Source organism: Gaeumannomyces tritici (assembly GCF_000145635.1).
Source record: "Gaeumannomyces tritici R3-111a-1 unplaced genomic scaffold supercont2.1, whole genome shotgun sequence".
Classification (NCBI taxonomy): domain Eukaryota; kingdom Fungi; phylum Ascomycota; class Sordariomycetes; order Magnaporthales; family Magnaporthaceae; genus Gaeumannomyces; species Gaeumannomyces tritici.
Window position 1 is genome coordinate 1,775,483 of NW_008804545.1, and position 24,039 is coordinate 1,799,521.

General features: G+C 51.4%; 13 protein-coding genes and 1 non-coding gene across 14 annotated transcripts; 10 read left to right on the forward strand and 4 right to left on the reverse strand.

Annotated features, from left to right (window-relative positions):
- Positions 1-325: 325 nt before the first annotated feature.
- On the reverse strand, positions 326-803 carry GGTG_00551 (hypothetical protein; the record flags this gene model as incomplete). Its single annotated transcript, XM_009218301.1, has 2 exons — positions 326-482; positions 664-803. Coding segments are annotated over 2 exons (297 nt in total), but the record flags the coding sequence as incomplete, so codon positions are not given.
- Positions 804-1,148: 345 nt separating this feature from the next.
- On the forward strand, positions 1,149-1,469 carry GGTG_00552 (hypothetical protein; the record flags this gene model as incomplete). Its single annotated transcript, XM_009218302.1, has 1 exon — positions 1,149-1,469. A coding segment is annotated over one exon (321 nt), but the record flags the coding sequence as incomplete, so codon positions are not given.
- A 5,232-nt stretch (positions 1,470-6,701) lies between these two features.
- GGTG_00553 (hypothetical protein) lies at positions 6,702-7,112 on the reverse strand (the record flags this gene model as incomplete). Its single annotated transcript, XM_009218303.1, has 3 exons — positions 6,702-6,756; positions 6,863-7,033; positions 7,087-7,112. 3 exons carry the CDS (start codon positions 7,110-7,112, stop codon positions 6,702-6,704), a joined length of 252 nt encoding a protein of 83 aa, XP_009216567.1.
- A 1,246-nt stretch (positions 7,113-8,358) lies between these two features.
- GGTG_00554 (hypothetical protein) lies at positions 8,359-8,824 on the forward strand (the record flags this gene model as incomplete). The annotated part of the gene is made up of 2 exons (XM_009218304.1): positions 8,359-8,431; positions 8,521-8,824. Coding segments are annotated over 2 exons (377 nt in total), but the record flags the coding sequence as incomplete, so codon positions are not given.
- Positions 8,825-9,138: 314 nt separating this feature from the next.
- Positions 9,139-10,784, forward strand: GGTG_00555 (hypothetical protein). The gene has a single exon (XM_009218305.1). The coding sequence runs from the start codon at positions 9,198-9,200 to the stop codon at positions 10,632-10,634; it is 1,437 nt and encodes a 478-aa protein (XP_009216569.1). The 5' UTR covers positions 9,139-9,197; the 3' UTR covers positions 10,635-10,784.
- An 81-nt stretch (positions 10,785-10,865) lies between these two features.
- On the forward strand, positions 10,866-12,488 carry GGTG_00556 (CRAL/TRIO domain-containing protein). Its single transcript, XM_009218306.1, has 2 exons — positions 10,866-11,710; positions 11,779-12,488. The coding sequence occupies exons 1-2, from the start codon at positions 11,053-11,055 to the stop codon at positions 12,240-12,242; spliced, it is 1,122 nt and encodes a 373-aa protein (XP_009216570.1). The 5' UTR covers positions 10,866-11,052; the 3' UTR covers positions 12,243-12,488.
- A 105-nt stretch (positions 12,489-12,593) lies between these two features.
- On the forward strand, positions 12,594-13,892 carry GGTG_00557 (trafficking protein particle complex subunit 5). Its single transcript, XM_009218307.1, has 2 exons — positions 12,594-12,982; positions 13,060-13,892. Exons 1-2 carry the CDS (start codon positions 12,786-12,788, stop codon positions 13,508-13,510), a joined length of 648 nt encoding a protein of 215 aa, XP_009216571.1. The 5' UTR covers positions 12,594-12,785; the 3' UTR covers positions 13,511-13,892.
- Positions 13,553-14,562, reverse strand: GGTG_00558 (Apc13 domain-containing protein). Its single transcript, XM_009218308.1, has 2 exons — positions 14,393-14,562; positions 13,553-14,297 (listed from the first exon to the last, which is right to left on the reverse strand). The coding sequence occupies exons 1-2, from the start codon at positions 14,393-14,395 to the stop codon at positions 13,911-13,913; spliced, it is 390 nt and encodes a 129-aa protein (XP_009216572.1). The 5' UTR covers positions 14,396-14,562; the 3' UTR covers positions 13,553-13,910.
- A 17-nt stretch (positions 14,563-14,579) lies between these two features.
- On the forward strand, positions 14,580-15,212 carry GGTG_00559 (hypothetical protein). Its single transcript, XM_009218309.1, has one exon. The coding sequence runs from the start codon at positions 14,608-14,610 to the stop codon at positions 14,848-14,850; it is 243 nt and encodes an 80-aa protein (XP_009216573.1). The 5' UTR covers positions 14,580-14,607; the 3' UTR covers positions 14,851-15,212.
- A 194-nt stretch (positions 15,213-15,406) lies between these two features.
- GGTG_00560 (hypothetical protein) lies at positions 15,407-16,638 on the forward strand (the record flags this gene model as incomplete). Its single annotated transcript, XM_009218310.1, has 3 exons — positions 15,407-15,559; positions 15,629-15,853; positions 15,916-16,638. 3 exons carry the CDS (start codon positions 15,407-15,409, stop codon positions 16,636-16,638), a joined length of 1,101 nt encoding a protein of 366 aa, XP_009216574.1.
- Positions 16,639-17,048: 410 nt separating this feature from the next.
- Positions 17,049-17,146, forward strand: GGTG_20006. Its single transcript has one exon. It is a non-coding gene; the product is annotated as a tRNA-Gly (tRNA).
- A 517-nt stretch (positions 17,147-17,663) lies between these two features.
- Positions 17,664-19,115, forward strand: GGTG_00561 (hypothetical protein). Its single transcript, XM_009218311.1, has 2 exons — positions 17,664-18,170; positions 18,268-19,115. Exons 1-2 carry the CDS (start codon positions 17,824-17,826, stop codon positions 18,923-18,925), a joined length of 1,005 nt encoding a protein of 334 aa, XP_009216575.1. The 5' UTR covers positions 17,664-17,823; the 3' UTR covers positions 18,926-19,115.
- Positions 19,075-19,712, reverse strand: GGTG_00562 (hypothetical protein; the record flags this gene model as incomplete). The annotated part of the gene is made up of 3 exons (XM_009218312.1): positions 19,075-19,175; positions 19,259-19,333; positions 19,427-19,712. 3 exons carry the CDS (start codon positions 19,710-19,712, stop codon positions 19,075-19,077), a joined length of 462 nt encoding a protein of 153 aa, XP_009216576.1.
- A 495-nt stretch (positions 19,713-20,207) lies between these two features.
- GGTG_00563 (DNA polymerase delta catalytic subunit) lies at positions 20,208-23,892 on the forward strand. The gene has a single exon (XM_009218313.1). It carries the CDS (start codon positions 20,349-20,351, stop codon positions 23,661-23,663), a length of 3,315 nt encoding a protein of 1,104 aa, XP_009216577.1. The 5' UTR covers positions 20,208-20,348; the 3' UTR covers positions 23,664-23,892.
- Positions 23,893-24,039: the final 147 nt, after the last annotated feature.

Here is a 24,039-nt window from a genome sequence, read left to right on the forward strand (position 1 = left end):
ATGCCGGCGAGCTACCGGTATCGCGGCCAAAGCATAATGGCGAAGCTAAAAAATAGGGTAAAGCTTAAATTGCACGAAAGCGTTTGGAGCGCGAAAAATTTAAAAAACCGACCCCGGGTGCCCGAAAGGGTACGAAAAAAAAAAGGTTAAAAAAAAACAATTTTTGTTAGCGATAATACCTTTGGTAAAAGATTTACGGAAGCTTAATAAAGGAAATACCGCATTTGGCCCGTAACCCGGTAATTACCCGCCTTTGCACCGATTAACCCTTAATATATTGTTCCTTTTTTTACACCTTTTTTATTTGGGGAGCAGGCCCGGGTAATTACCGAAAAGGATTAAGCAAATTTAAAAAAGGCATTTGCGATTTCGCACCGTTTATAATAACGCCCGACGCTACGTTAAGCACGTTGGAAAAGGCCGTTGGGCTATTAAAACAAAATACCAAAAAAGCCCCGCAAATTTCCAACGATTTCGAAAACCTTTTTGTAAAAAAATTGTAAAAAATAAACAACGCGCTAAAAGCCCAAAGCAAACGCGCCCGTTTAATTTAAAAAATCCAAAATAAAAGGTCGAAACATACGCATAAAAGTTTAAACGAAAATAAAAAAAATACTTTTAAACAACGGAAGGGTTTTACGTAAAGCAAAGTTACTTTTAAACCTTTTATGCTTAAAAAATCGGCAATTTGGCAAAATATTGCCCATTACATTAACAATTACAAATTTATTTTCGAAAGCAAAAAGGAACGTTACGGTAAGGACCGTATAAAGGTTTAAATAGCTTTTAGCACTTTCGATTATTATCGGCGGGCACAATGGACAAAATATAAGTAAATGCATTATTTAAATACCGGGGTATTATTTATTTAGGCCGATTTTTTGCGGTAGTTTTAAGCAAAGTCGAAAAACCCCGATTTGCAAATATAATTGGCGATTAAAAAGTTTGCGGGGGATATCGCTATTAAGCAAAAGGATTACGAATTATTTAAAGCGTTCCGGATTTGCTAGGATTTGGTAAAAAACGATTTTTCCGAATTAGCACCCAAATGGATAAGGACAACATTGCTTTTTAACCGGTTCCGCCCCGAAATTTAAAAACGGGTAATATTTAAAAGCTTTTTTTACATTATAAAAAAATTGCAAGCTAAAGCTTTTAAAGCAAAAATAATATTAAAACCGTACAAAAGGACCCCGGGGGATACAAGTGTCCTAGCTTTTAAAAAGCCGGTTATTTGCTTTAAATACGGGCAGTTAAGCTACATCGTTGCAGCATGCAAAATATGGACGGATAACCCGGAAACCCCGTTAGCCCTAACAACCATACAAAAGGCAAAAAGGAAAAGGCCCGAAGTACGGTATTACGGGTATAAAAAGCTGGGCCATATCCGGCCGGCGTGCTTTAAAAAAAGCAAAATATTGCTACCCAATTCGATACCGTTATTTAGCCATTTAAGCACCGGGGTTTAAAAATGCGCCCCGGCGGTTAAAACGCGTTAAAAAACCGAAATATATTTACGGATTAACGGTTACCGGGTAAAGTTAAAAGCATTGGTTAATAATAAAAGCAACGTTAACCTATTGCATAACCGTTTTTTGGTAAAAGCAAAAAAAATACCGGTGCTAAACGGGGGCTATTTAGCGTGGTTCGATACCAAAAAATGCATATTTACGCTAAAGGTAAAAAAATACAAAATTCGGGTAACGGATAGTTAGGGAATAACCCAAAAGTTAATGGTATTTTACGTAATAATGCCCCGGACCGGGTACAACATTACGTTAAGCATGCTTTGGCTTTAGCAAAAAAACATTAAAATCCGGTTTAGGGATATAAAGTAAAGGTTTCCGGTAATTATTAAAAAGGTTAAAATAATTTTATTGGAAATAGCTAAAAAGCTAATCCAATCGGGACAAACGATAGCCGTATTAACGATTGCACGCCCGGAAATCCCGGAAAATCCCGGGAAAAGGTTAAAAGCTTTCCCGGAATAGGTTAAAAGAATAATTGCAAAATATGCGCAACTTTATAAATTAAACCCTTTGTTAAAATATACAAATTGGGATTATGCGATCGAATTAAAGGAAAAAACGATGCCGCTTTACGAAAGCATTTATTTTTTATCCAAAAAGGAATTAAAAATTTTCCGGAGGTATTTTAACAAGGCTATAACGAAAGGTTGGATTTGGCATTTAATTAACCCCGCCGGCGCCGGAATTTTGTTCGTTTTAAAAAAGGACGGGAAGTTCCGCTTTTGTATCGATTATCGGGGTTTTAATAAGGTTATTAAAAAAAACCGGCTAATATTCCCGTTAATTTACGAAATATTTAACCGGGTGTTTAAAAATTAGTACTTTACCAAATTGGATTTAAAAAACGTTTATTATAAAATACGGATCCGATAAAAAAACGAATAAAAAATTGCTTTCCGTTGCAAGTATGGATATTACGAATATTTGGTAATGCCTTTCGATTTGGCCAACGCTTTAGCAACGTTTTAAAGCTTTATTAATATAGCGCTTGGGGAATTAATTAATAGCAATTGCATTGTGTATTTGGACGATATTTTTATTTTTTTAAAAATATAGGAAAAGCACCGCAAGGCAATAAAAACGGTGCTAAAGCAATTCGAACGGTTTAAGCTTTACGTTAGCCCGGCCAAATGCAAATTCGAAACGGATAGTATCGATTTTTTAAAATTTAGGATAACCAAATTCGGGGTCGAGATTTTGCCGGATAAAGTTATTGCGATTTTAAAGTAAAGGATACCGGAAAGCGTTAAAAACATTTAAATGTTTTTGGGCTTTACGGGGTATTATTGGAAATTCGTAAAAGGCTACGCGAAAATTACTATGCTTTTAACGGATTTTTTTAGTAAAAATACCGTATTTTATTTAAAAAATGTTGCGAAAAAGGCTTTTTGCAAATTAAAGCTATTGTTTACAAAAGTTTCGGTATTGGTGCATTTCGACCTTTCGAAACCGTTATGCGTGCGGACTAACGCTTTAGCTTTTGCAATAAGGGCGGTATTATTGTAATTGCAAAATGGCCGGTAGCACCCGGTGGTTTACATATCGAAAAAGCTGCGATAAAAAAAATTGCGCTATGCAATTTTTAATTTAAAATTGCTAGCGATCGTAAAAGCTTTCGAAAAGTAACGGCATTACCTAGCTTATTTACAAAAAATTGTTAAGGTAATTACCAACCATTTAAATTATACCCATATTTTAATAAAGGAAAAGGTAATAAAGCGTTAAACAAAATGGTTCGAAAATTTAGCAAAGTATAATTTTACGATTAAATGGAAGCCAAAATACCGGAACCCCGCGAATGGTTTGTTAAAACGTTCCCAAAATATACCCGTGGACGGGGAAACCAATAAAGCAAAAAAAAAATTCCGAAGCGATTTGCTAGCCAAATTTCGAAAAGTAGCTTACGTAAAAACGATTATTATTAAAAAAAATACCAAAACGATATTAAAGCGTATCCTTAAAGTACAAATAAAGGACGATTTCGTTTAAAACGGTATTTAAAAAAACAAACTTAACGTTTAAAAAATTAGCAACGGTTTATTTAAGCACAAAAAGAAAGTTTAAATTCCGAATTTAATACCGTTTAAACGGATAATGCTTTAAAAACAATACAATAACCCGACGGGGGGTTACAAAAGCATGGCCAAAATTTTAAAAAAGCTTAAACGGCAATTTAAATAACCGGGTATAGCTAAAAACGTACGCAAATACGTACGGACGTATTAAATATGCCAGCAAACGAAGCCAAAAATATAAACACTTTACGGGCTGCTAGCATTTTTGCCCGTACCAAACCGCCCGGGACAAAAGCTATTAATGGATTTTATCGAAAAATTTTTAACGTTGGTGGATGGAATTGGCAAAAAGCGCAACGTAATATTGGTAATGGTCGACCGGTTTACTAAATATAGCTTTTTTATCCTAACGTTTACAAAGTTAATTAGTAAAGAATTGGGGAGCTTTTTGTTTGCATACGTTTAAAGGTTATTAAAAACGCCCGAAAGGATTGTATTAAACCGGAATAAGCTATTTACAAACGGGTTTTGGACAACCTTCGCCGGATATTTAAAGGTTGCAAAAAGGTTATCGATAGCATACCACTTTTAAACCGACGGGCAAACGGAACGAACGAACCAGGCAGTAAAGCATTATTTTCGGTGCTTTTGCTGCAAAAAGCAAAACGATTGGGCGTTACTATTGCACTTAGCAACGTAAGTGTACAATACGAACGTGCATTTGGGGTCGCAAAAAACCCCGGCGTTTTTGTTAATAAGGTTTTACTTACGAAAGTTTTATAATTTTCGGGTAATTAAAAAAAAATTTTCGGTAGCGGTTAAAGTTAGGGCGGGGGCTTTGGAAGCAATTAAAAAGCAAGCCAAAAGATTGCTAAAAAAAGCGAATAATATATACAAAAAGTATTATAATAAGGGCAGGACCCCGGTGCCTTTCGGGGTAAGCAATTGGGTGCTATTAAGTACGGCGAACATTAAAATAAAAAGGCTATCGAAAAAGCTATCGAACAAGTGGTTGGGACCCTTTTAAGTCCTAAAAATGGTTGGGTTAGCCGGTTTGGCGTTTCGGTTAAGGCTTCCGGTAAGTTACCGGATATACAACGTGTTCCCGGCAAATTTGTTGCGGGCGTTTAAAAAAAAGCCCGGCGAAAAACCAAAAAATAAAAAATTAAAAATCGAAAAAAAAAAAAGGATCGTTTCGAAATAAAAGCTTTGCTAAAATATAAAAGGCCTTTGCGGAAACGAAAATACCTGGTTAAATAAATAGGTTACAATAAATCGGAAAATTTGTGGATTTTAAAAAGGGATATTACGAAAGAAATTGTTTAAACGTATAAAGCAAGCTTATTAAAAGCGAGCTTATAAAATAAGGAAAATACCGGACCTTAGCGGGTAAATACCCGGAAAAAACGGGGGTATTACAAGAAAGGAATAATAAGGGCTAAAAAAATAGCCCAAAAAAATGTTTTAACGTGCTAAACCGGTTGGCCATTAGGGAAAAACGTAAAAAAACCCGTAAGCGGCTTGTAATAGCCGTAAAATATCGTGCTTTATAAACAAAAAGTTAAATAAAAACGGTATAATACAAAGGACGCCCCAAATTAATGGTGCAACATATTTAAATTCCGAAGGACATGCAAAGTGTAACATATTTCGGAAAGCCCGTAAGGGGCATGCTTGGCGCAATACGCTAAAGCAATTACCGCATTTTAAACGTACGTCGTGGTAAAAAACATTATTGCTTGCCCGGAAAGGAAGTAAAAAAATTTCCGGATGGTATAACGAACGGGCTTAAGCGTTCGGGTAGCGGTAAATGCATGTTAACGGTATTTAAACCCATTAAAAAAGCGAAAAAAAAGCATTTTAAAACTATTTATTAAGGCATTAAAGCCCAATTGGTAAATATGGATACCGAAACCTTGCAATGCTGCAAAAGCAGCATAACGAAAGGAAACTATGGTTTTAATTGTAACAAATTAACGAAAAAAATTTAAAACTAACCACCTTTCGAAAAAGGAATACCAATAATTAATTAAGAAAATATATAAAAAAAATCGATTAAATGCCGTATCCAAAGGAACCAAAACCTTTGGAAATTACGTCCTTTTTGCTAGCGTTATAATCGTTGCCGCCAAAGTTATTAGCGCCGAAAGCGGTATTTCCCGGCGCCAATACGGACGCCGTACCCTTACGGGGAGCCGCGCGGTTGTAAGCCTGGGTATTTAAATGCGCCGCAATCGTAGCAAAGCTAACGGCAATGCTATTAAAAAAAGCAATTATACCTTTTTCGAAACGCTTAAAAAACGTTTTTACTTTGTTAAAGAAATTACCGATGCCAGCCAAAGCTTAAGCTTGCTTTTTCGTTTAAACGGCGATAGCGTAAAATTATTGGGAAATGTTTTAAATAATTTTTAATATCGCAGCGCTAGCAATTTTGCGCTAAATGCGTTTTTAAATAACGGTTTAACGTTTATAACGCGCAAATTGTTTGGTTAACATGGTATAAAAAGATTTAGCTTTTTAAATAACTTTGCGGGCGCGAAATTGGGCTTTAATAAATTTTTTAAAAAATTCCGGTATCGCTTCGAACAACCGTTTGTAAACGGTATTTAAAATTTTGTAAAGGTTTTGGGCCATTTTTTAAAACCATTCGGAAAGCTTAACGCAAGCTTTGTTACTAACCACGTTTTTGCAATAAATACATTTAAAGGACCCCGTACAATTATTGGAGCATATTGGTATACGGGGGTTAACGGCATAGTTTTAATATGCTTAACAACCAAAACAGCGGTTACAAAATACCGCACGCTCCGTATAATTGTTTTTAAAAAGGGGCAAATAAATAAGGTTTTAATTATCGCTTTATTGGAAATCGATAACCTTTTGTAACGGGAGCGCGTTGCGGATACTTATATAAAACGAAAAAAAGGCAATGTCCGTTTTGGGGGCAAGTTTATTAAAATTAAAGGCGTTGCGGCGGCGTTCGTTGCGCGCTTTACGCTTTTTTTCGGCGGAAATTTTTTTGCCGCGGCGGTTAAAGCCCGCCGGAAGGTTATTAGCAAAACGTTTGCGGGAATTTTAAAAGGCTGCAAGCGCAAAAGGGCCCAATAAACCCGCAATATTTAAAAAGCTTACCGAAAGGTTACCGGCAAAGCGATCGTTAAGGATTTAAAAGATTAAAAGTTCCGGCAAAACCAAATCCAAATTTAATTAAACTACGATAATTAAAAAAAATACCGGGGAATTGCCAAAAAGGGCTAACGAACCGGTTAAAACCGAAAAACCCAAAGCGGATACCCAAAGGAATACCATTTTCCTTACGTAATTGGGTACAAAGGATAACATTTATAATTACCGGTTAGGTCCAAATGTCCAAAAGGAACGGCCAAATACCAATTATTTACGGTTACAATCGTTAAAGTTATTGGAATGGTTGTTAAATGCACAAAAAGGAAAAAAAAAAGGCTCGTAGCTTCGAACGGGAAAAAAAGCCTTTTATATGCCGGTACGGACCCATTTTTCCGGATATTACAAAGCTTTATAACCGGTTTCCCCAAACGTTGCCAGGCATTGGGGCGGCTTAGCGAAATACCATAAGCTACCGGCTACTTACGGGGTTGCACGCACGGTACAAGCGGTTTGGGATAAGCCGTATCGGAAAAGGGCAATATGTTAAAAGCACGGGCAAAACCGCCCGGCAAAAAGCGGGAAGCGTTAAATGTACGGGCAAAACCGCCCAGTAAAAAAAAGGAAAAGGGCGCTAACAACTAGCCGGGCACGGACTTTCCGGGGATATGCCGGCAAGCTACCGGTATTGCGGCCAAAGCATAATGGTAAAGCTAAAAAATAGGGTAAAGCTTAAATTGCACGAAAGCGCTTGGAACGCGAAAGATTTAAAGGACCGACCCCGGGTGCCCGAAGGGGTACGAAAAAGGGGGAGGTCAAAAAAGGAACAATCTTTGTTGGCGATAGCACCTTTGGTAGGAAATTTACGGAGGCTTAACAAAGGAAACACCGCATCCGGCCCGTGACCCGGTGACTACCCGCCTCTGCACCGATTGACCCTTAACAGCGGGGCCTACCTCCTTCCTTAGCTGTTGGTCGTAACAACATCCCCGGTTTATAAACCGCACAAGTAATTTGGTAAAGCGATCGGTAATTTACAAAATTTGTTTGTGGCTAGACCTATTTCCACAAGCAGTACAAAGGGGTTTAGCCCATTCCAGTAACATAATAAATAAGGACGGAAAAGGAATAAAAGAAAAACAGGAAAGTGGTTAAGAAAATAAGAAAAGAATTAGTAATTATATGTCGGGTTAAAGTTAGTTTTGTACGGGATGATGTTTTGGTAAAAACATTGATGCAATAAGGGAAAGAGAAACCCACGGCACTAGCAATTTTGATCTCGGGGACCTGCACTGCTTCCATTAACCCCTGAACCCAACAACATGAAGCTATCCCGCGACTTGGGTGTCGAGATCAATGCGAATTGATATCTTGCTCAAACATACATAAAGATCTCAAATGACGCAGAATCGATTAAAAAATTTAGCTTGCAGCCACTGGTAAATCAGAGATGGCTGCCTGGGAGCATGTAGGAGTCTTGAGAGCTGACGCCAAGATCGTCCGTGGCGTCAATGGGTTAACCCGTGATCACTCCTTGATGAGAGTAGCCTGACCTGTGATCAGGCCCCCGGCCAGAAACATATATACTCATAGATCTGCTCGGACTAGACCCACCCCCTACTGCTATCTACATAGCACCTCGCAACCCCGTCCGTTATGCCCAAGCTCGCGACATGACCAAGCCAACCAGCCTCGTAGACGGGTTATGTCTCGGAGAGCATGAAGAGGCCGTCATCGATTATCTCCTTCCTCAGAACACGAAAGGTCGGCCCTAATCATCCGTTGAGTCACTAGCTCGGCTAAGTGAGGTCTTACTAACTCGGCCGCCCCTACCACTTCTATCCGTCGGGCAGACGAATTTATCGAGTTGTCATCCCTGAGACGGCAATGGCTTTCCCAGGGAGGGAAGATCTTCGAGCTTTGCAAGCTTGCTCAGCATCGGCTGGACGGCTGCGATGCTGGCCATGAACATTGTCGCCGTGCCTTTCGTTCATCTCCGGCGCCTGCGCAACTACCATGTCGGCTCATTCTGCTCGACAACTTGGACTGTGGGGACTTGAGGATCGTCCGCACTTCCGACATGGGCGAACAGACGGTTCGGTATTGCGCCCTAAGCTACCGCTGGCCAGATGGCGCGCACGCGTACACCATTCTCACCTCTTAGAATGAAGATGAGTGTACACAGGGGTTCAAACTGGGAACACTTGTCTCCGGACTGCAGGATGCATGCCATTTCGCGAAGCTCATTGGATTCCGCTACATCTAGATCGACGCTCTGGTATGTTCATCTGAGTTCAGAATACAGCCAAGTTCCGCATATATTCGCATCACAACCATCTAACGGTTACATGCTTGTGGAAAGTGCATTCAACAGGGCCGGGGCGGCGACTGGTATGCTCAGGCACAGGTGATGGATACAGTCTACACCAATGCAGCCGTCACTATTTCCCTTGCTGATGGCACCGGCCTCGACAGGTTGGCTCGGGTACGGGAGACGTCCTTCATCTCGAACCCGCAAGCTCTCTGCAGCATGCTGTCTGGTATTCCATGCCAGACCAACCCGGGCCTCGATATTCCATCGTCCTCCCAAGAGAGACTGTACCGGGCACTCACTGCGACTCACAACTTTGTTTCTCGGCCGTGGGGCATCCTCGACAGCCGTGCCTGGGCTTTCCAAGAGCGGCTCCTTTCCCGCCGCATCATCAGCATCACTCGCGAGGGCTTGTTTTGGGACTGTCTGCACCATTCGGCCTCTGATCGGAGACCCGCTGGCATCAAGGGTGACCATTCGCCCGAATTCAGGGACTCTGACGACCGCAACCTCAAACGGCTCTTGCTCGGCGCTCTGCCAGGCCCCTTTGAGGCTTCAGACTCGGTCCCCCTCGCGTCTCGAAACGCGTCCCGATCGGATCTGCTTCGGCACTGGCGTCGGATCCTTCAGCAGTATACCAAGCGATCCCTTACATACCAGACGGACAAGCTTGTTGCTGCAGATGGAGTGATGGGGCGGATGGGCAAGCTCCTTCTAGACGACAACGTTCTGGGGATATGCCGTACCGATGCGGTTCGGTGTCTTCTCTGGTTCGAGGAGCCCAGATTCGACGTTCTCCGTCACCTACGCTCAAGAAATAAACTCGCACTTCCGGATCCTGCCTTTCAGCGACCGGATCCATCTCGCCAATATATAACCCCGGATAGCCTCACGCCCAATCTCACAGTACCTTCTTGGTCCTGGGCTGGATCTGTGAATCCCATACAATACCGCCTCTGGCATCCGCGCAACAGCAACCAGGACTCGCCCAAGGAGCAGTTCACCGAGCTAGCTACCGTCAAGTCCATGTATACGCAACGAAGCGATGATGAGCTTTTGGGCAGTTATGAGGGGCTACTTGTCCTCGAGGGGCACTGTGTGTACTGCTTCATTCACGGCTCCAACGTCCATGCCTATTACTCTGCTGGTCGTCCGTTCGAGTCCTGGCTCAGAGGCCGCAGACCTCGAGACGGGTCATTGACCGAGTCTACGCCCCTGCTCGCCGATGATGTCGACGGATATCTGACCAGACGCCAAGCGCACCATCGAGAGCATGAGACAAGACGGCAAACAGAGAGCTGGCCAGAAGAGCGGCTGCGTGCGGATCACATGGCAAGACGCGACTTCACATTCTTACGCAACCACTTTGAGGGTAACCTAGCCGGAGACGCGCCGAGAGGATCGCATTCGAACCACCAAAACTACGAGATGGCCCGCCTGCTGCTGGTGGGTAATGGTGGCTATGACCGCTTCAACATGGGACAGCATTGCATGGTGCTCCGGCAGGTCGGGTTGGGATGGAAACGGATTGGAATCTGTGTCTTTGAGGCGCAAAAGTGCTGCCTCCAGGACCCGCGGCGCTGTCAAAGGGGGTGTATTTCTGCGGAGGGTATAAAGCCGTGCCTTGGGTTTTGGGATCGGGTTGAAGTCGAGTAAGGGACTGGGTTATTCGCAACTGAGCTGCCCCTGCTTCACGTTGATGACATTGAGCGCTGTGCCTCTCCCACTGTGGCGCAGTTAGTGCGCTTGCGCCCATCAAATCGGACCGCCGCGCCCGTCTCGGAGCCCGACGGCGATCGCAGCCCCTGTCCACATTTTCTGCTTCCCCTGAAGGGTGCTGGGGCAGCGGGAGCTAGTGACATCGCTTGGCAGAGTCAAATTTCAATTCAACAATTATTGAGTGAACTCGCGGAATCAGACATCTTGGGTGGTTCCGGTTGTTTCTTCGCCCCAAAAACCATCGACAAATCTCAAACGGCTGAGCACTTGTCGCAAACTACAGTACATTTACTATACCAGATCAGTCTATTTTGGGTTGCCTTGTTCCTTCACCGACGTCATCCTAACTGCTGCAATGGCCTCCTCCAGCACCGACAAGGGCGCAGGGCCGCTCAAGACTCCCATTGCCGCTCCTCTCAGCACATGCACGGTCCCGGAGCAGACACCCCTGACGGCTGAGCAGGAGACCAAATACAGCTGGCTGCTGGAACAGATCAAGGAGTGGAAGGATGTGCCCTCGCAGAAGGACAAGGAGTATGCCGGGCCGCTCACCGACAGCGAGCGCATGTGGCTGACGCGGGAGTGCCTGCTGCGCTACCTGCGCGCGACCAAGTGGCACGAGAAGGAGTCGGAGAAGCGCATCCGCGACACCCTCGCCTGGCGCCGCGAGTTCGGCGTCGAGCGCCTCAGCTTTGACCACATCTCGCCCGAGCAGGAGACGGGCAAGCAGGTGATCCTGGGCTACGACAACGAGGGCCGCGCCTGCCACTACCTCAACCCGGGCCGCCAGAACACGGAGCCCTCTCACCGCCAGGTCGAGCACCTCGTCTTCATGCTCGAGCGCGTCATCGAGCTCATGCCGGCCCAGCGCGACAAGCTGGTGCTGCTCATCAACTTCAAGACGAGCAAGAGCCGCTCCAACACGGCCCCGGGCATCGGCCAGGGCCGCGAGGTCCTCCACATCCTCCAGACCCACTATCCCGAGAGGCTGGGCCGTGCCCTGATCGTGAACGGTGAGGCTGCGCCCGATTTCTTTGCAACCATTTACAGCACGGTCCCACTAACACATTGCCCAAATCAGTGCCCTGGGTTGTTTGGGGCTTTTTCAAGCTCATCACGCCCTTCATTGACCCCTTGACCCGTGAGAAGCTCAAGTTCAACGAGGATATGCGCCAGTATGTCCCCGCCGACCACCTGTGGGCCGAGTTCAACGGGGCCCTGGAGTTTGACTACGACCATGCCACGTACTGGCCTGCCCTGCAGAAGATGTGCGAGGAGCGCCGCGCCGAGAGGGAGCGCAGGTGGGGCGCGGGTGGGAAGCAGATCGGCGAGCTTGAGGACTACCTCAGTGGGCACGTTGCCCAGGGCGTCGCGCCGGCCGGCTCCGCTGCCGCCGATGCCCCTGCCCCTGCCCCTGTTGCCGCTGATGTAGTGGTGGCAGCCCCGGCCTTGTCCTCTAAGCCGGCAGGAGACCTAATGGACGAGAAGAAGGCCGGCGAGGACCAGGTCGAGGATCTGCAGGTGGGCGAGCTGAAGGTCATCTGAGAAGTGATGACAATCCCCGTGAGCCTCATTCACAGGAAGCCACAAGCGCAAACGGGAGCCAGGCCGAGACCACAGTACCATATACCTTAATAAGCGACGACTGCATCGGAATCATTCTAATGAGGGGCCAGGGACATTGATAGATAGACTGTTTCTAGACGTTTGGCATGTTTCAAATTCGAATACAGTACTTTTGCGATATAGAAGCCTCTTTAAAATGTAGCTACAAAGATGTGATCAATCCAGTGTTTATGTCTGTTTGTGTCATCTCAACATCTGCAGCTGAGCTGATGGGTGGGCTCCATTTCAATCAGTCCATGCGCTGCATCGATTCCTTTTTCAGCAGCATGCGCCCCGCCTTGGAGCCCGCCCAGGAGCCCGCCCACGACCCGCACTCGTGCTGTGCTGGAATCAAACGGGCGGGCGTCATCGCGCAAACGACAATCGGCGTAGGAATCCTCAGCACAAGCTCCCAGCCTGCGACGCCCGTCAATCGACCTCCACCACGCTCCCACCCATACACCTCGGACGCCCCGAACCGCCATGGCCAACAACCCCGGAAAGCCCACAGGCAAGGAGCCCGGGCTGCGATACCCATCCAACGGCAAGACCATCTACCACAGGCCATTAAACCGTGGCAAGACGGCCGAGCTGAGCCAGGCCAGCTTCGCGTACCTGTTTGCCGAGATGGTGACCTATGCACAACGGCGCATCACCAACATCCAAGACCTGGAGAAGCGGTACGGTCGGCCCCGATACCCCTCTCTCAACGCACCATCTTTTTCTAACGAAACCACCCCACACATACACCTCCCAGACTCAACATGCAGGGCCACCCCATCGGCGTCAAGCTCCTCGACCTCCTCCTGTACCGCGAGCCGGCCAAGACGCAGGCGCGGCCGCTCAACATTATCGCGCTGCTGCACCTGATCCAGCGCAACGTGTGGACGCACCTGTTCGGGCGCCAGGCCGACCGGCTCGAGCGCAGCAGCGACGCCGACCGGCCCGACGAGTACATGATCGTCGACAACGAGCCGCTCGTCAACGCCTACATCAGCGTGCCCAAGGACATGTCGCAGCTCAACTGCGCCGCCTTCAGCGCGGGTGTCATCGAGGGCATCTGCGACGGCGCCGGCTTCCCCGCCCGCGTCACGGCCCACACGACTGGGTCCGCCGAGGAGCTCGAGATGTGGCCGGGCAGGACCGTGTTCCTCGTCAAGTTCGCGTCCGAGGTCGTCGAGCGGGAGAACTACCTGCCCAAGAGCTGAGGGTCTTTTTTGGGGGTGAGCGCTGGCGGGCAAAGACGAAGACGAAGCATGAATTTTTGGATTGGTTTTGGTTTTTATGATGCTTGGTTGGGCATAGGCGTGGCGTTTCGGTGGTTCATCGTTATCCTACTGTAGAATGGGATTTTCCTTTGCACGATAACGTAGGCGCGGAACTTGGAGTTACTGCAAACCCAAACAGGTATAGAGAGAATTAGGCTTGGTGACGCCCTGATGACACGAGGCACAGAAAATAGTCAACAGCGTCTGTCCTCCAAAACGAAATGGGTATCGGTTGTATCGCTCATTGCTCCCCCAAGACATGATGTATCATAAAACGCTGTCCAATCATCTTCACCACCTCCTCCCCAGCCACGCCACAGACCCGCCTCCCGCCACTCGATCACCGCGGCATCCCCTGGTGCCTAAGCGCGAGCTTCTTGGCCGCGCGCTTGGCCGAGCCGGCGGTGGGGGCGACAGCCGACGACGACGAGCCTCCTCCTCCTCCTCCTCCTCCGGCGGCGGCGCCGGGCCCGCGGTGCATCAGCTCGGCGAGGCCCAGGTCCTTCCACGCGGCCTCCCTCGTCTTCTGGGTGGCCTTTGTGATGCCGAAGGCGGCGTGCTGGTCCGGCACCACGTCGTCCTCGTCCTCGGGGTTGATGGGCTGGTGGTGCGCCGGCACGAAGATCTCGTCGGCCGGCAGCTTGTCCCTGCTAAAATCCTCAAACAGGTCCGCGTCGCGCTGCCGGTGCATGTGGATGTGCGTGTAGCAGCCGTCTTTGTTTTGCGACTGTTTGGTTCCGGCAGGGTTAGTTGCTGGGCCGGCTGCTCCGGGTTCTGCTGATCCTTTGCTTCTCTCCAAGGCCCTGGGAAGGGGAAACGCACCATATTTACTGTGGTTTTTGGTCTGTCCAGGCTGATGATGCCGCGTCTTGTTCTGGGAGCAAAGGCGGCGGGGCTCAAACTCCGCCATTGACTGCCTGTGTTTGGTTCAAGGGTTAGGGTATCGGTCAATCCAAGCAGAGCAAAAAGGACATTCGAACCCTTCACACATCAACTTCCCCAAAGGCCACCGCAATCGCAAGCAACAGCCATTAATCATGAAAGCCAGCCGACTTCTCCATCCGGAACTTGGACCGTCTTGGCAAGTATCAATCGGGAAGGTCGGGAACCCCATGCCAAGGGCGTCCATCGGGCTGTGGAGGTCGTCGGCCGTTCCTGGCGGGATTGCCAAATCGCCTCATGCCTCTCGTGAACGCAACGCTCGCACGTGGGAGGCCCCTAAGATCAGTTCTAATTTTAAAAATTTGAGCCTCACTGTATCTCAGGATAAGAGTCCCTAGGCGGGACATTGAACGAGATGATGCGCGTTCCCGACGCTGCCAGCTCGGATCCGTAACCGAGCCTCTGGGACCTCATCGTGGGCCCCCGAGGTCGGCCACGTGTTGGAGATCACTGGCGGCGGCAAGGGGTGACCCTGGGGCACCCCACCCTCGCCTTCTCCAGTCCACTCCCCTGACCCGCAAGGAGCGCATGAAGTTGGCCGACGGCCCTGGGCAATAGTATCTGGCAGTCGGCTTTGCGGTCAACTTCTCGCACGGCTTGCGGTTGTTGCCAAGCTTCTTGACAGGCTAGAATGAGGAGAATGAGGAGACCGATGTCCTGGCGTGCGTGCTTGACTGGGTCCCCCAGCATCTCCATGTAGCATCCATGAGGGGACAAAGGCCCACTACCATGGCGCATGCAGTATATAGGTAGATCCAGAGAACGCCCACGGTTCACTTTCCCTTCGGAACCTTGTCAGCCTTGTGCTCAACGGCTGCCGTGACCATCTCCCTGGCCCTCCTCTGTCAGCAGTCCCTCGCAGCTCGGACAGCGACACCAATCTCAGGAGACAAGATGAAGAGTTCCATCCTTGGTGCTGCTCTGGCCCTCGTGCCTTCAGCACTTGCTGGATGGCCCGAGGCCGAGGGCAAGTCTATCAAACTGACTGCGGTCCGGGGCTATTTTCTTCAAGACGAGCCCACCACCGAGCCCAGCGGTTTCGACTATGTAACTCCTGCGGCGCTCGACAGCTACATTTCTCGGCAACGTGACCCCATCTGCTAACACCCTCATTAGGCCGCGACAAACTTCGGTTTGATCGAGAGGTCATACCCAACCGACAAGCGCCTCGATCCCGAGGGCGTCAAGTCACTATGGGAAAGGTTCGACAACTGGGTCAGATACCTGAACAAGGGCTGCCGCAAGTCTGAGACGGTTCGGTACAAGGTGCTGTTCATGGGCCGCCACGGTGAAGGTTGGCACAATGCTGCCGAGCGCTTCTACGGCACACCCGCCTGGAACGTGAGTATTTGACCCCAAACCCAACCCAAGATTCCATAGCTAACCTTCTACGACAAAAAAAGTGCTATTGGGCGGAGCAACAAGGCAACGCCACTGCCCGCTGGGCCGACGCACACCTCACGCCGGCGGGCGAGGCGGAGGCGATCAAGGCCAACGCGTACTACAAGGACCGCTACGCGACACAGAAGATGCCCTTCTTCGAGTCCTACTACAGCAGCCCCCTGGCCCGCTGCACGGCCACGCTCAACCTGACGTTCGCCGGCATCGACTTCCCCGAGGGCCGGCCCTTCCGCCCCGTCATCAAGGAGGGCTTCCGCGAGGGCATGACGGTGCACACGTGCAACTGGCGCTCCGACCGCGCCCAGATCGCGGCGCAGTACCCGGACTGGGCCTTCGAGCCGGGCTTCGCCGAGGCCGACGAGCTCTGGAGCCCCGTCAACAGCGAGACGGACGCGGCCAAGGACGTGCGGGCCGCGCGCGTGCTCGACGACGTCTTCCGCGCCGACGACAAGACGTGGCTGGCCGTCTCGAGCCACTCGGGCCAGATCACGAGCCTGCTCAAGGCGCTCGCCCACCGGCCCTTCCGCCTGGCCACGGGCCAGATCATCCCCGTCCTCGTCAGGGCCGAGGTCGTCGACCCCGTGCCCGACCCGACCTTTGACGCCCACGAGCCCTACTCGACCTGCGACGCCCCGCCCGTCGCCAGCATCCCCGGTCAGGGCTGCGTGTGCGCGAGCACCACTGCCCCGGCTCTCCTTCCGGCTGCCACTGGTGCCGTTTTCTAAGGAGATCTTTTCGAAAAGGGCTACATTGTGAATCTAGGCCAAGTTCACAGCTTACATACCGCATGATGTGATTCGCTGTATTCTACAGAATAGATACTGCACCCACGTCCTAAGGGGGGCATAATTGGGGACAAATAACCCCCCTGAACAACGGACAAATAAATGTAATCGAAAGTTCTTCATAATCTGAGATCCCAAAGTATCGGAACGACTCTTCCCAAACAGCCACGACGCAGCGACCAGAGTCACACGATTGTTCATTGACGCAAAAACAGGCAGGGGTCAGAGAGGGTATCACCAGGCGAAGGAGGGGTTCATCCCGCAGCTCATTGCTTGTGCCGCGGCTAAGCATTTGTCCTCCCCACATCCCACACGTACATAAGCACAAACTTTACCCGTAACTGCCAGCAACAGGAATGGTGTAAGGGCTAGCATGGAGGCTTCCCACTTTCAAGTGGCCTGAAAGAGGATACTGCTTCCGATCCGGGTTCGAGTCCCGGTTCCTGTATATCTTTTGCTGGTTGGCTTGCTCTTTTTGACGACATCTCATCCATCTTCATGAATGATTGCTGCGCTCTTTTTTTCCTTTTTCATTTTCGGGACGCATCATATTTTATCACCAGCCGTATGGTCGTTCTTTAAAACCCGTGATACCAATAAGTAGCTTGGTTCCTGGAGGCCAGAGTGGAGGATTGAATAACATGCGCCCTAGGTAAAAGGGATGGGATAAAGGGGCTTCTGGAATCCGTGGTGGACACACAATGCACAATGGCCCCGAGGCGCCTGTGCTTCAACCACATCGTGCGGCCTTGGCGGCAGGAGCCCTCAAATCTTCCAGTCTACAGAGACATAGTGAAAGGATAGTCGGGATTTTTGTCGCCCGCTAGACTAGGCTTGCTCGAGGGAAGCTTCCCCTCATGATCTCTGGCTTCATTTACAATGGGGTGAGCAGCTCAGGTGTCGGCGGTGACGTTGTGAGGGGCGGTTTTAAAGCGGGGCACTGACTGACCTGTCGACATGCATGATCGAGCCCGAACAGCGCCCGTTCTCACTAACGACGACAAAACAAAGCTTGAGCGAACTTCCAATCAACCATACACTCGCTACATATTCGCTGGTTCCCCCCTCTCACGATCCTCGCATCGCCGAATCTTACTGGAACCACCGGCCCTTTTGGTCGCAGCGATGGCGGGCAAAGCCGACAAGATCGACAAGATCATCGCGCGCCTGCAGCAGCGCATCACCGAGGGGCAGTTCTACGAGGCGCAACAGCAGACCCGCGTCGTCGCGGCCCGCTACACCAAGGCCTCCAACTGGTCCGCCGCCACCGACATCCTCTACAATGTCTCGCAGTCTCTGCTCAAGGCCGGCCAGGGCGGCAGCGGCGGCGATCTCAGCGTCCTGCTAGTCGACGTCTTCAAGCAGGCCGAGCTGGTGCCAGACGCCGTCAACAAAGGCAAGCTGCTCGCCTGTTTGAGGCTGTTTCCGAGCGAGGAGCCCACAAGGAAGAAGTTCATTGGAGAGATGATTGCGTGCGTTCTGCCGTTTGCTCCCACCCCGCTCGTTTTGGCCGCAAGATGATGCGTGGTGCGTACGAAGCTGACTCGGCGTGCTTCCCAACCGCTCTAGCTGGTCCTCCAAGTTTGGCGAGTTTCCGGCCGGCGACCCCGAGCTCCACCACGTTGCCGGATCACTATACGCCGAGGAGCACGAGACGTACGACGCGGAGCGGCACCTGGTCCTGGGCACCAAGGACTCGCCCGAGATCCTGGCGCGGATGGAGTACGAGTGGTACAAGGAGGACGAGTCCCACACGGCGCCGCAGTACGCGGCCCGCGCGGTGCTGCCGTACCTGCTGGTGGGCAACCTGCGGGCGGCCAACGCGTGCTACCGCGCCTTCACGAGCCGCCTGAGCGCCGACAACCAGGGGCTGGGCGTGCAGGACGTCAGCAGCAGCGGCGGCGGCGGCGACCTGCGCGTGTTCCCCAGCCTGCCGCTCCTCAACTTCCTCGGACTGCTCCTGCTCGCCATCACAAGGGGCAGCCCGGACTCGTTCAGGCAGCTGGCAGCCAAGTACGCGCCGCACTTTGCCGAGTCCCCGGCCTGGGCGGAGCCCCTCGAGATCGTGGCCGAGATGTACTTTGGCATCGCCAGGCCCCGGCAGAGCAACCCGCTCCTCGACATGATGGGGAGCCTGTTCAGCGGCGGCGGCGGCGGCGGGGCTAGTGCAGGGAGGAAACCTCCTGTCCAGCGCGTCGAGGCGCCCATGGCCGAGGGGCTTGACTAGGTATGGTGCGGAACGAAAAGAAGAAGAAAAAAATAGGTAGCTTCTGATTGTAGTTTATACCCGAGTACAGCATGACGATGCACATGAAGGAAGCAAGTTCTGACATCACATATTTGCGAAGCTTAAAGCCGACGTCGCCGTCATGCACATTATGAATACCGTGGTGGCTCTTCCCTCTCAAACATCCAGTTGTCTTCTGATAAGGCGGCCACTTTTGCCCGCAAGCTTGCTCGGACGGCCTCGAGGATTTCTGTCGCAAATGCGGGGGCTCATGTTAACCAAGCGGCGCTGTCGCCGGCCAGCGCATGGCCGTGAGGGGGAGATTTGACATACCTTCAGGCTGGGCGGGGACACTATTCTGGTTGATTTGATGATGCTTCACAACGTCCGCCAGCCGTTGGCGTTCCTCTGAGCGCGGAGCAGATGCACACACGCCGGTCAGCAGCTTGGTTCCGCGCGGTGGAAAACACGGCGTGGTAACAAAAAAAGGAAAACACCCACTTTCACTCTGCTGCCTCGGGTCCAGCGCGATCTCTTCCGGGTCGTCGATCGGGGGCGTGGGTGGATCGTCCAGCTCCACCTCGCCGTTCTTGTCCCGGACAACAATGTCGGAGGACTCGGCCGGGGCGTCGGCGTCGAGGCGCAGGGTCTCGGACTCGCCCGACGACGTTGGCGTCGGCCGCCGGGTGAGCTGGCTCTGGAAGAGGTTGCGCCGGACGCTGCTGGACACGGGCGGTCGCGCCCGGGATATCCCCTGGGGCTGGCGCGCCGCCTGTCTGTCTGCCATGGATGCGGTAGGGAATGCAAAGTTTTTTGTTTCCTTTCTATTGCTGCAAGTATATGTACTATTGACAACAATATTAGGTGTAGGTCTGAGCAATAGGGGTGGGTTGTCTGCAGGTCATATTGCGCTGGGTTGAAAACGGAGGGAGTGGTTATAGCTAAAAGGCGACGATCGGACGGAAAGCGAGCGATGAGGCCCACTGTTGGAGAGATCCGTACGTCAACGACGATGTGCAAATCACAACGGCTTGTATTATTCATAAAACAGGTGCAAGCAATCTATAGCAATTGGCTGCCCTCAAGATTAGCCCCTAGAGGGTTCAACCCTGGAATGGCTGCTTGTCCCAGACAAAACAGCTTGGCCAATCTACAGCAACGCGGGGTTCCAAATATCACCAGAGCACGTGCTGTAGTCTATTAAAGTCGCGTCCATAATAGTGGGTCCCTCACGTCACGTCAAGGCCTGGTCGCGTTCTCCCTTGATTGATTAGTCTGGGCACCCCTGCTTGGACCGTCAATTACTCCAGCACAGAACCCACTAAGCCGTGCCTGTGGCAACGACAGTTTTCGCCCGTCTGATGTCGCACATGTTGTACTGACGCCAGCGACTCTCGCAAGCACCCATCAACAACCCGCCGCAATGCCTGCCGCCGTCCTGCCCCAGAAGCGCGAGTTCGGCGAGGCCTCAAACGCCCGTAGGAACATCTCGGCCGGTCCCGATAGCTTCAAAAAGAGGAAGATCGAGCCGCCAGCGTCGTCCCCGGCCGCGCCACGCTTCAAGAGCTCCCAGGGCCCCAAGCTCGGGTCCAGCCAGCCCAAGAGCACGTTCGAGTCCGAGGTCCTCGAGAAGCTCAGCCAGGACATCTCGGAGCTCAAGCAGACCAACACCGAGAAGGACCAGGCATGGGGCCGCCCGCCAGTGCCCCGGGATTTCGCCCCCGCGACAAGCAACCTTTGCTTCCAGTCCATCGAAGCCGAAGAGGGCACCCTCCATGGCGGCCAGGCCACGGTCAAGCTCTTCGGTGTCACCGAGCAGGGGAACTCGGTCATGCTCCACGTCAAGGACTTCAAGCACTACCTCTACGTGGCCGCCCCCTCGACCTTCTCAAAGGAGGACTGCTCGTCCTTCAAGACCTTTCTCGAGACCGGCGTCGCCCAGCACCAGCCCGCGATACACTCGGTCCAGTTGACGCTGCGCGAGAACATGTACGGCTTCCAGAATAACACTCAAAATCCCTTCATCAAGGTCACCGTCACGGACCCGAAGCACATCAACACGGTGCGCACAACCATCGAGTCGGGCAGGGCGAACTGGAAGGGCATGTGGAGGAATGATGGCAGCGGCATCATGACGTTTGACAACATCCAATACGTCCTGCGCTTCATGGTGGACTGTCACATCCAAGGCATGTCCTGGGTCGAGGCGCCGGCGGCCGCCTACAGCCTCATTCATGCATCCCAGAAGCAGTCCAACTGCCAGATCGAGGCTGAGATCAGCTACCGGGACCTCGTCGCGCACAAGCCGGTCGGGGACTGGTCCAAAATGGCGCCCCTGAGGATCCTGTCCTTCGATATCGAGTGCGCGGGACGCAAGGGTATCTTCCCCGAGGCCGAGATCGACCCCGTCATCCAGATCGCCAATGTTGTCACTAGGTATGGAGACAAGAAGCCCTTCGTCCGCAACGTCTTTTGCCTAGACCAGACGAGTTCCATCGTGGCGACGCAGATCCTGGAGTTCAGTCAGGAGGAGAAGATGTTGAGGGCCTGGCGTGACTTCCTGGTCGAGGTCGACCCGGACATCATAACCGGCTACAACATTTGCAACTTTGATTTTCCATACCTCCTCAACCGTGCCAAGTACCTCAAGGTCAAGGACTTTGACCAGTGGACCAGGCTACCGAGTGTGAGGTCGACGGCCAAGGATTCGAATTTTTCCAGCAAGCAAATGGGCAACCGCGACACCAAGTCAACGAACACAAATGGCCGCCTGCAGCTCGATTTGCTCCAGCTGATTCAGCGAGATCACCAGCTTAGGAGTTACACCCTCAACTCTGTCTGCTCACATTTCCTCGGCGAGCAGAAGGAGGACGTGCACTACACCATGATCACAGAGCTTTTCAACGGAACTCCGGAATCACGAAGACGTCTTGCCCTGTACTGCCTGAAGGACGCGTACCTGCCCCAGCGTTTGATGGACAAGCTGTCGTGTCTGGAGAACTACACGGAGATGGCCAGAGTCACGGGCGTGCCCTTCAACTTTCTCCTATCCAAGGGTCAGCAGATCAAGTTCGTCAGCCAAATGTTTCGCAAAGCTCTGGAGCAAAAGCTGGTTGTTCCCAACCTCCGGGTCGAGGGCTCCGACGACCAGTACGAGGGTGCTACGGTCATAGAGCCCACGCGTGGTTACTACGATGCCCCTATTGCCACACTCGATTTCGCGTCCCTGTATCCCAGTATCATGCAGGCTCACAACCTCTGCTACACCACCTTGATCAGCCAGAAGGCGATCGATGCGTTCAAGCTGGAGAAGGATGAGGATTACACGGTGACACCGACCGGAGACATGTTTGTCACTGTCAAGCGGCGCAAGGGACTGCTGGCGCAGATTCTGGAAGAGCTGCTCTCTGCCAGAAAACAAGCCAAAAGAGAACTGGCGGTGGAGACAGACCCGTTCAAGAAGGCAGTACTGAACGGTCGACAGCTGGCCTTGAAGATCAGCGCCAACAGTGTGTACGGCTTGACGGGCGCCACCAACGGCAAGTTTCCGTGTCTCCAGATCGCCAGTAGCACCACCAGCTACGGCAGGCAAATGATCGAGAAGACAAAGCAGGAGGTGGAGGCAAAGTACCGGATAGCCAACGGCTACTCGCACGACGCCCAGGTCATCTACGGCGACACGGATTCGGTCATGGTCAAGTTTGGCACCAAGGACCTCGCCGAGGCCATGAAGCTGGGCGAGGAGGCGGCGCAGTACGTGTCGTCCAAGTTCATTAAGCCCATCAAGCTCGAGTTCGAGAAGGTGTACTTCCCGTACCTGCTGATCAACAAGAAGCGGTACGCTGGGCTGTACTGGACCAAGCCCGAGAAGTACGACAAGATGGACACCAAAGGAATCGAGACGGTGCGACGAGACAACTGCCTGCTGGTGCAGACGGTTATCGAGAAGGTGCTCCGGATGATCCTGATCGACCAGGACGTGCTGGGGGCCCAGGACTACGTCAAGGAGACGATCGCGGACCTGCTCCAGAACAAGGTGGACATGTCCAAGCTGGTCATCACCAAGGCGCTCACCAAGGACGACTACACAGCAAAGCAGGCGCACGTGGAGCTCGCGCAGCGCATGAAGAAGCGCGACGCCGGGTCGGCGCCCGGGCTAGGCGACCGCGTGGCGTACGTCATGGTCAAGGGCGCGGCGGGATCCAAGAACTTTGAGCGGTCCGAGGACCCCATCTACGTGCTAGAGAACAACGTGCCGATAGACACCAAGTACTACCTGGACAACCAGCTGTCCAAGCCGCTGGGCCGCATCTTCGAGCCGATCCTGGGCGACACCAAGGCCAAGTCGCTGCTGATGGGCGACCACACGCGGTCCATCTCGGTGGTGGCGCCGTCGGTGGGCGGGCTCATGAAGTTCGCCAAGAAGACGCAGACGTGCATGGCGTGCAAGAAGCCGCTGACGTCAAAGGAGGAGTCGCAGGGCGCCGTGTGCGGCGACGACGCGGGCCGGGTGGGCGAGCTGTACAAGAAGACGCTAGACCGGGTGTCGGACCTCGAGGTGCGCTTCGGGCGCCTGTGGACGCAGTGCCAGCGCTGCCAGGGCAGCATGCACTGCGAGGTCATCTGCAGCTCAAAGGACTGCCCCATCTTTTACATGCGCATGAAGGCCAAGAAGGACCTCGAGGACGGGAACAAGGAGCTGAAGCGGTTTGATTTTGACAGGGCGGCAGTGTGGTAGTTGTAGTGTGTGTCTGAGTGTCTTTATCTTGGGGCTTCATCAACGTCTGTCTTTTTGGGGTCCATAAACATATCCAGATATAACTGACGTTGGCGTCGTATGGGGGCATGGCTATGTAGAGGGAACTGTGCGGGCGTTATATGACAACTAGGTTGTGGGCAGTCGTGTGCATTTTGCGAACTAATCCGAGCATTATCTTGTGCGGGTGAGAACTTCCAATGCTGTTGGGAAGAATATGCAATCGGTGTTCTCCATTGTCTTTTTGCTCAAGCACATGCTTTTTTGGCTTCCACACCACGGCTTTCCCCTTTTGGGCAGCCAAGGAGCCTCCCATTGGTCCCAGGTCAGAGGTTTCGCTCCTGAGACCACACAGCGG

Excerpts from the sequence above, each read along its gene's own strand:
- GGTG_00555 (XM_009218305.1), top strand. The coding sequence starts at position 9,198 with ATGCTGTCTGGTATTCCATGCCAGACCAACCCGGGCCTCGATATTCCA.
- GGTG_00556 (XM_009218306.1), top strand. The coding sequence starts at position 11,053 with ATGGCCTCCTCCAGCACCGACAAGGGCGCAGGGCCGCTCAAGACTCCC. Across the intron at positions 11,711-11,778 it reads CCGTGCCCTGATCGTGAACG|TGCCCTGGGTTGTTTGGGGC; the intron begins GTGAGGCTGCGC and ends TGCCCAAATCAG.
- GGTG_00557 (XM_009218307.1), top strand. The coding sequence starts at position 12,786 with ATGGCCAACAACCCCGGAAAGCCCACAGGCAAGGAGCCCGGGCTGCGA. Across the intron at positions 12,983-13,059 it reads ATCCAAGACCTGGAGAAGCG|ACTCAACATGCAGGGCCACC; the intron begins GTACGGTCGGCC and ends TACACCTCCCAG.
- GGTG_00559 (XM_009218309.1), top strand. The coding sequence starts at position 14,608 with ATGAAAGCCAGCCGACTTCTCCATCCGGAACTTGGACCGTCTTGGCAA.
- GGTG_00561 (XM_009218311.1), top strand. The coding sequence starts at position 17,824 with ATGGCGGGCAAAGCCGACAAGATCGACAAGATCATCGCGCGCCTGCAG. Across the intron at positions 18,171-18,267 it reads TTCATTGGAGAGATGATTGC|CTGGTCCTCCAAGTTTGGCG; the intron begins GTGCGTTCTGCC and ends CAACCGCTCTAG.
- GGTG_00563 (XM_009218313.1), top strand. The coding sequence starts at position 20,349 with ATGCCTGCCGCCGTCCTGCCCCAGAAGCGCGAGTTCGGCGAGGCCTCA.